At 42.3% G+C, this 9,598-nt stretch overlaps 2 gene segments (V, D, J or C); both read left to right on the top strand.

The window, feature by feature from the left end:
- The first annotated feature begins 239 nt into the window (after nucleotides 1–239).
- Nucleotides 240–861, top strand: LOC111813838. The segment is given in 2 exon segments: nucleotides 240–327; nucleotides 431–861. Coding segments are annotated over 2 exon segments (489 nt in total).
- A 4,873-nt stretch (nucleotides 862–5,734) lies between these two features.
- LOC101590442 overlaps nucleotides 5,735–9,598 on the top strand; it is a 13,213-nt gene continuing 9,349 nt past the window's right edge. The window contains 1 exon segment of the V gene segment in view: nucleotides 5,735–5,822. Within this exon segment, the coding sequence occupies nucleotides 5,777–5,822 (46 nt within the window).

The raw sequence follows: 9,598 nt of genomic DNA, 5'->3' as shown, positions 1-9,598 counted from the left end.
TATAAAGCACCAACTCCATACACACTTCTTTTGTTCAATTTGTACAGTTTAAACTCTCCCATCACCAAAGCCAATCCATCCCCACCCTGCCCTACACAAGGATATCTTTTAGTGTCAGTGAACTAAGCCAGAACCCAGGGTGAGATTAGAAACCTGGTAGGATCCCCATTTGCATGGGTGGAGCCTCCTCCTCTCAGATATGAAGAGGTCTAGCCAGAGACTTGAGGGATGCTCTGCTCTACTGCGGGCTCAGAAGGCAGGACTTAGGGATGGCCTCCACCATGGCCTGGTGCCCTCTCCTCTTCAGCCTCCTAGCTCACTGCACAGGTGGGGAGATAGCAGGCAGAGAGAGGGCTAAGGACATGGGGGGACCTGCATTCACTTTGGTCTTAGAACTGTATCACCATCTCTATGTCTCTCCCACTTGCAGGTTCCTGGGCTCAGGCTGTGCTGACTCAGCCTCCCTCAGTGTCTGGGTCTCCAGGAGGGACAGTCACCATCTCTTGCACTGGAAGCAGCAACAATATTGGAAACTATTATGTCAGCTGGTACCAGCAGCTCTCAGGAATGGCTCCCAAACTCATCATCTATGGGAATAGCAATCGACCATCTGGGGTCTCTGGTCGGTTCTCTGGCTCCAAATCTGGCAGCTCAGCCTCCCTGACCGTCAGTGGGTTGCAATCTGAGGACGAGGCTGATTATTTCTGCCAGTCTTATGATAGCAGCCTCAGTGCTCACACAGTGCTCCAGCCCCATGGTGAAGCTAACACAAAAGCTTCTTCCTCTTTTATCAGGAGGGTGAATCCCCAGGACCTGTGGCTCAGGCCTGGCCTGTGGTTTTCATTTTTGCTATCAGTGTAAAGTCTCAGGTACGTCCAGCGACGATGCTTGGGCTGACATTCCTCCTCCCCTCTGCACCGTAAGTCACTCATCTGTAGGCTGTTCCTAGGAAAGTTCTCCATGTAAGCACTAGTTACTGGCACTCTTTGGCATAAAAAAGAATTAAGAGAGTCCTGTGACCTCTATACCCTAAACGTCAGCGGTGACCATGCAACTCCGCTGGTCCCATACTTGACCTCTGACAGGGAATCCTGAGTCTCCATCGTCCATCCCTTTCTTATTTACACGAGTGACAGAGCTGTCATCTTCTCTTTGGACTACATACCCCTCTTCATGTTGTAGACTATTTTTTGACTATTTTAATATACCTTTTCTTACTCAGAGCAGTGGATACATTTTTAAAAATACTAGTTATATTACAGCAAAATGTTTTTAAAAATTTGAAATATTTTTTTCCCTTTTTGAACATCAGATGAGGTAATCCAGTACCAACCCCCAAGATGCCTTGTGTCCTTCGCAGTCCTCCATCTTCACTTGCAGCTTCATCCCAGGAATAGCTAACCCTCTCTCTGTATTAATGAGTTTTTGTTTCATAACATTATGAAGACACTCACGTATCTTCTCTGGGCTGGCTTCGTTTCCAAGGGCCAAATCTCATCTGACATCCTTCCATGTTGTGCTGAATTGAAGTGATGCTACAGAGGATACCTGGTGAGCTTTGGCATCTCTGAACACTTTTGGTCACGTGAAGCATTCTCCCCACTATATAGGCACTAAAATCATACTTTATAACTCCAGTAAAGAGAAATATAGTTGAGCCTGGGTTGTATTCATGTTACTGATTTTGTTCAATATTTATAGATATTAGTGTAGTTGTATAATACATAATAATCATGTTCCTTGTGGGCAGCTGCTGGGTGTACATAAGAAGTCTTATTACTTTTACATCCCCTTCTCCTTCTCCCTCCATCGTCCTCTCCTGCAGTTTGGTTGCTCCCCATCCTCAACAATCTATCTCACTACTCTCTATCTGGCCAGAATTACTTGCACCCTGAAAAATGACATTTGTGTTTTTGTACACAATGTGTACTGGTACTAACAGCCAGGGAGCCCTTCCAAGTTCCTCCTATACTACACCTCAGGCTCAGAAAAGAAACAAAATTCTGGTGTTCCCAGCCACTTCTCTGGGTCAAAGGACACCTCAACCAATGCAGGAGATTTGCATGTCTCTGGGCGGCAGCCTAGGATGAAGCTGCCTATTCTGCATCTTCTGGCATGACAGTGCTGTTCACAGTAACACCTTCTGATGCAGAAGTGCCAAAAAATCACCAGCCTGCCTGGAAATTAGACTCTGACCCCTTGTGAAATGTGAAAATAACTTCTATCTGCGCTAAGCAGACATGAGTTTAATTACAATTTAACTATATTCTTCATCTCAAATTAGCAAATAACTTTGTTCGAATCTCATGAAAAAACAAATAATCTGTAATAGCCTCTAAATTTTGATTTGTGATTCAGTGATTTAAAATTACATAAAAGGACATGGTGCTAATGTTTTCATTTTCATAATGAATGAGACTGGACTTTTCTTGCTGTTCTGAGTATAACTGAGGTAAGACAGAAGACTTACAGATGGGTAGGAGGAAAATTATGAAAATCCTAAGTAAATATTTGTATTTGTCTGAATACTATATCACCAATACACAGGCAAGTTATCCAAGGATATCCATACCAAGATACCTTTGTTTTGTTTATATTTTTTCTGGTCTGTCACACTCATAATGTCTTAAAGATAGTGTAATTCTAAAAATTTATTTGTTGGTAAAGAAGAGAAACCTGATTTTAATGGAACAGATTAAGGGTTCCAAAATATTTGAGGCAAAACATTTTAGGTTACCTATGGAAATGCTTTCTAAGGCTCTTGCTTCTCAGGGTTAACATGGGCCATTATCTTATGAGTGGGTCATCCAGTTTCCCATGAATGAAGACCAAGATGAAAGTTCCTATAGTTTCATGAATTCTACAGACTTAAACACGCACGCACACACACACACACACACACGCACGCAAGCACACACACACATGCATGCATGCACGCACACACACGCATGCACGCACGCACAGAGAGGTGTTTCTAGCTTCAAACCATTCAATGTCTCTACGGAGTGAGTCTCACTCTGCTCCCGAGGTGATGAGTGGTAATGGTGTGGTCAGTAGGTAGGAGCTGGTCTCTGATGAAGACTCAACACTCCACTCTGGACTGAATGAGTACCTGAGCATTCAGGAACATCGAGAACTAAAAAGATTCTGGCCACCACTGTGGGACAGAATACAGCAGTGGAGACAGATTCTGTGTGACCACCAGTAGAACATGCAGATGACAACCTGAGCTGATCTTCTGGCTGATATAAACTGTGCCTACACTCTTCCATTGTCTTGACCATCAGTTTAGAAGAAGCCTCCCCACCCCGTGCCTAGAGAGCTACTATATTGTGCAGTAATTTGTAATTCTCCACATACTTAAGAGTGGTCTTGTATTTACTGAACTGTAATTAGGAACACTAATAACAGGTAGTGATATTTAGCAGTTGACAAACTTTTGTAACTAATGGGTTTGTATTTTTGCCAGCAAGAGCAAGCATTATGTCTACATAGCTAAGCAGATTTTAAATTGGGAATTTATATTTAAGTTAGTTCCACTCAGTCCTGTCTGCCAGTCCTTCGGATGAACCACACTATTATGGACTACCGGACTATATTGGATTATTTTGCTGAACTCCCATGCTTACAATATTTGAATGGGATTGGACTATCCATCTTTGACAAAACTAAGCCAAAAAGGTGGATATAAATGAAGGACCACTTTCCAGTGGGAAAATTGTGTGTGTGTGTGTGTGTGTGTGTGTGTGTGTATCTGTTTATACAAAATAGGATACGTACACAGATTCCTTTTCTTAGTTCAATGCGAAGAAAGATTGGTACCAATGGGTTTTAGGCAATATCATGTCTGCATGTTGTACTATGAATAACTACTATGAAGACAACTATATACAATGTATTAATTATTGTAACTGTCCTGCTAACCTGTTTTGAAACTGTCTCCTTGCTATTTCTTTATGAATAAAATTAATTTAAGAAAAAGAGTGATCTCTCTTTCTTGAGTCCTGCCAGCTTTAGTTACAGAAAATATCTACAAAGTGTTACACATTTCCAGAGCTTTTATCACACAGGAAACTGTTCATGTGTGGTTGTCACAGCCCACATGTTGGGGTTTAACTTTTTTGTTGGAGAACCATCCACAGGGCACTCATACAAGAATCGCTAACATCGCCTCATCTGTTATCTGTGGACACCATAAGGACTGATGGGCTGCTACTCAAATCAAGAAGCTGTGTATTTTCCTGGAGACAAAAAGCTACAATCCTGATGCACAATGTTCGTGTTCATAGAGGGTGTGCCTTGGACAACACTCATCTTAAACCATTTCCTTGTGTCTTGGTCTCACAGTGTGGAAAAGAAAAACGAAATAGTTTCTCACACAGGAGAGCAGAGAAGTCTCCACTAACTCTATGATTCAAGACCTAAAGGGGAGTTTCACTGCCCTCCACAGATACATGAATCTGAATACTATGGCCAGAGTGAAATAAAACAAGGTCTAGCAGGGCAAAGACATACTGGGGACTCTGCATGGCCCTGTTGCACAGGAACCAACACCTGAACTGAGGCTATTGTCAGTGGACAGGGAAGCGTAGAAACTGTGGGTTGTAGACAGAGCAGGCATAGGATCAGTATCAACACACCTTCAAAGTCTCAGCAGAAGGCGGTGGGCTCCAGGTGTGCTGGGAGAGCATGGTCAGTGTTGTGTCACGTAAGACATCATGGTTCTCTGCTTCATGATGGTGTTTTTCCTCCAGTAGGTACTAAATATTTTAAGAATGAAAATTTTTTTATTTGTTTGCTGTAGATTTGTTGTTAGTTTTCTTTTGTTCACTGCTCAATATACAGACCCCATAGCACAGCCTGAATGAACGGAGAAACTGCACATAGAAATGCAGCATAAACATGTCAGTTATATGACCAGGAATCCGAGGAGATGCAGAGATCTCAGGCCAAGATCATCCCTGCTGCTCCATGTTGAGTTGAGGATGCTCCGTTGATTGAAGAGGAGATGCTAAGAAACAGGACCACAGGGACAAAGGACAGAGAGGCACATGGGTTTGATCCCTGTTTTTGGTGACCAGTGGGTTGGATGAGGTCACATGAGTTCATGAGCAGAAGGTGGAGGAATATGGAGTGAGCTTCCAGGTACCAAAAAAAAAAAAAAAGCATATGGAAGAGGATGATTGAGGGAGAAATGACTGAATATAGAAGGTAAGCTCCAGGAGTGAATGCACTGTGGAGCACACTGAGTTGTAAAAACAACTGGAGACATTCAAATTAACTAAGAGCTAGTAAATTATTCACCAACAGATGGTGAAATGAGAGCTCAAAATCTACAGAACCATAGTGACTCTGATGTTGAACCTCTTAACTCACCATCCCACCAAGGACTTTAGCCAAAAAAAAAAATGTAGGTTTACTAAGCTTTGTGTCCATTTAGGAGACTCTTCCAAACTGGATAAAGTGGCATAGAGCGTTGGGAGCAGCGCTCACTGGCAGGCTCAGCTGCGGTGTCATCTGTTGCAGTGCAGAGCACCTCAAGAAAATGTTTGATCTTCTTTCAGCAGATGCTGCCTTCCTTGATTTGCACAAAGAAGATGTCAATTTCTCCTCCTCATTTTACAGTGAGGTGAGCTCCAGCACCAGGCCTCAGGGAGGGGCTGGGCAGACAGGATGGAAACACATTTGTGTGAACAGCTCCTCCCACAGGCACTGAGCAAGAAAAGGAGGCCTGGGCCACTCCAGCCACTGTTGGGATCAGAGGGCTGCTTCCGCCATGGCCTGGACTCCTCTTCTCCTCCTGCTCCTCTCTCATTGCTCAGGTAAGTACAGGCCTTGCAGAGACGATGCATTTCAAAACCGCATTGGTTTTCTGCTGTGATTCTTGCAAAACTAGGGCAGCCACTGTTTTGTAATCCACCATGGTCTGTATTTGCAGTTTCCCTGTCTCAGGCTCTGGTGACTCAGGAACCCTCCCTGTCTGCAGCTCCTGGAGCATCTGCCAGACTTCCTTGTACCTTGAGAAGTGGCATCAGTGTTGGTAGTTACTATATATTCTGGTACCAGCAGAAGCCAGGGAGCCCTCCCAGGTTTCTCCTATACTACTACTCAGACTCAAGTAAGCAATTGGGTCCTGGCATGCCCAGCCGCTTCTCTGGTTCAAAGGACACCTCAGTCAATGCAGGAGTTTTGCATATTTCTGGGCTGCAGGCTGAGGATGAAGCCGACTATTACTGTAACATCTGGCACAACAATGCTTATGACAGTGACACCAATGCATGGAGAAGTAGCACAAAAACCCAGCCTGCCCTGCGAGTTACACTATGATGCCTTTTGAAATATAAAAATACTTTCTATCTACACTAACTGTGCTTGGAATTAGGGACACTTTACTAGCACTTATTTGCCCAAATGCCAAAAAATTATCGCTAGAAGCTTAGGAAAAGAATTCTGTGATGGCCTCTAAATTTTTCCCAGTATTGCCATTATTTAAAAACCCTATAAAAAGCTAGAATGCTGATATTTCTATCTTCAACAAATAATAAGATCGAGATTTTCTAGCTCTTCTGGTCAGAGCCCATGTGGCATCTTAGCAAGGCAGTCATCTTCAGAGCGTGGACTTTTCATACAGAGATCCCATGAAGACCTTTCCTATGTAACAAAAGTACATAATAATTTCTACCCACCTTCTATGGAGAAAGAGCAGCTTCTTCAGCCCTGAGATAGGCCAAAAGGGCTGAAGATAGGCCAATGATCTTGGCCTGAGATCTCCGCATCTCCTCGGATTCCTGGTCATATAACTGACATGTTTATGCTGCATTTCTATGTGCAGTTTCTCCGTTCATTCAGGCTGTGCTATGGGGTCTGTATATTGAGCAGTGAACAAAAGAACCAGCCATAAATAAGTGTGAGTATCTAAGTGTTCAGGAGCCGAGAAGCCCTCAGTCTCGTGCAAATAGAGAAGGACGAGAGCTGCACATTGGTCCCAGACCTGGTCTTTCCTTCCTGAACCTAATGCCTCAACTGGGATCCAGTTTATATTATAGCCAGTGTGGATTTAGATGATCTCTGTATAGCAGGTGGGATGATAGGAAATCCTTTTCCCCTCAATCCTGACAGTCACTTCAGCTCAGACAAGCGTTTCATTTCCTGAAGACATAATCAACTCTGTGCCACAAATCAAAAGGTAAAGATGAATACAGAGGGCACGAGAGATGCTAAACTTCAGGAGACTCTCAGCAGATGCAAAGCACACCCCGGGCGACTCACGTCAGGCTGATGCTAGAGGTGAAACTGAATGCTCTCCAAGAGAGGCATGCTCCTTTTCTCCTGGAAACATCTAATGGAATATTCATAGTGAAAACATAGCAGCCTATAGCACCTACCTTTTCTTATCATAAACAAACCTGTAATGAATTCACTACTGTACAAATGCCTGGGAACATCTACCCTATAAAGCACTAAGAAAATCACAAGGTAAAGGAGGAAAGTTTGTCCCCTGACAGCACCAGTGAAATGACTCAGGTGTTGAAGTTGTGCTGGAGAGATAATTAAACAACGCTAAGATGCCTAAAAATGAACCAACTGGATTCTTGACAGAAGTGCAAAAGGAGTAAAGTCATCATCAATGCAAATGTAGTATATAAATTTAAGAAAAAAAAACAAATTAAAACTCAACCTCTGTGAATTCACAAACAGGAATGATATTTTTAAAATATTTGTTAAAATATTGAAACCAATAATTTGGGGAATTATTTGAAATTCTCCCTGATTTCTGATGAACTTTGGGTATAGGCTCATTACTTACATGTATAGTAATAATAATAATTTTTCTTTGTTCATTGTAAATCAAGCTTTGTCCTTTTTTTCTCTATTGTAAGAAAGATTTTGTTGTGAAAATTATTTGTGTTCTGAGTAACATTTTGACCAGCCTTTTCTGACATGTCTTCTAGTCATGACTGTATATTAGCTATTGTGCTTATCAAATTATTTTGTTACAAAACAAAAACATTACAATGAAAATAAAAATTATATATTGTAGAATACGTTTAACACAGAGAAAAAAGTAGAAGTAATTTGAACGCACAGTAGGGGGCGGTGGGGACCTTCTCAAGGATTTCCAAACACAGCCACACACACAGGACTCACAGTTACTGAGTTGATTTGAGCTCAGAGGCCTGAGTTAGAGGTTACCACAGGTGCTTCCTCTCATGGGAAAGTGCAGAGCTCCCAACGCCCGGCCTCCCTGACAGCAGAGCAGATGCCTGAACTCCAAATCCTACAACTGATGGTGCTGATTGTGTTAGTAAAAGATTCATAATGTTATAAGACACCAAAAAAGAAAGAAAAAAAAAAAGCCATAAGAACTAACAAGAATGGGAAAGGATCATCCTAGAGGCAGCAGAGGGTGCTTGTGCTTGGGAAGCTTGGAAACGCCACACTACGGCCTACACATGTCCACTCCTCTTCTAGTTCTTCTCTCTCTGCCCAGGTTCATACACATTTCACACCTGCCTTTAGAGCGGCCTCTCTGTCCTTGTTCCTCCTCCCTGATGTGTGCTGATTTCTCACTGGGGGTGAGTTCTCAGGCTGTGGTGTCCCTGGTATCCTTCTAAACCACCTTTGTGTCGCAGCCTCAGTAATTTTCATCTGTGGCTGCCTCCTTATAGTAATCACAGATGTCACTTTTTATACTGGTTTGAGCAGTTTAGCAATTTCCATGGGGTAGATATCCCAGAGAATGATTTTGGACACAGGCCATAGGCACTCCAGGTCACATGTCAGGCCCTCAGGTTCCCTCAAGACCTAAATTTGGCTTAACCTAGTTAAGGGCCCTTCTCAGGATGAAGCTGAGTTCTATTGTACACTATAGGACAGCACGGCTCAAAGCAGAGAGACCCAAGTGGTAAGTCAAGACATAAATAGAGGTTTGATTTAACATGAGTATGAGGTGGACCCTGTGACTAGACAGTGAGCACCCTGAAGATTTATTGACTCTCCATGGAGAAGAAGGGGTAGGAAAGTGTTCCAATTCATTATTTTCCATTTTTCAGTCCTAAAGTGAACAATGTACATGAATTGTTTCATTTCAAAACAGAATTTAGTTATTTCATTTCCCTCCAAGTGCAGTGATTGTAGGTTAAGATCTGCAGACTAAAGTCAGTGTGCTTCCTCTACACAGAAACATCTTCAGATGTGTTGTTTTTGATGTCTAAGATAAAATAAAATCAAACAATCACCATTTGATGTTCATAAATTACATTTTATTGAGTTTCATTTCAATAGAAGGTATTCCTTGACACTCTCTAAGTATTAGAATCTATGAACATTTGAAAAGAATTCTTCTTGAATCTTGTGTAGTGAAATATCTCCATATGGAAAATATGATGAGATGCCAATATCAAATACCACATAATGTGATTTTTTTCAAAAACTGTTGCCGTCCAGGATGACAATATGATGAAGTAGTTTTAGAGTAACTTCATTAAGACATTATGTCTGAAGTGTCTACACAGAAAAGGTCCTGAGAAGACAAGGATACAGAGAGAGAGAGAGAGAGAGAGAGAGAGAGAGAGAGAGAGAGAGAGAGAGAGAGAGA

Source organism: Octodon degus, unplaced genomic scaffold, assembly GCF_000260255.1.
Source record: "Octodon degus isolate 3935 unplaced genomic scaffold, OctDeg1.0 scaffold00230, whole genome shotgun sequence".
Classification (NCBI taxonomy): Eukaryota; Metazoa; Chordata; class Mammalia; order Rodentia; family Octodontidae; genus Octodon; species Octodon degus.
The sequence above is the reverse complement of the archived record's forward strand: the minus strand, read 5'-3'. Positions and strand labels throughout refer to the sequence as shown.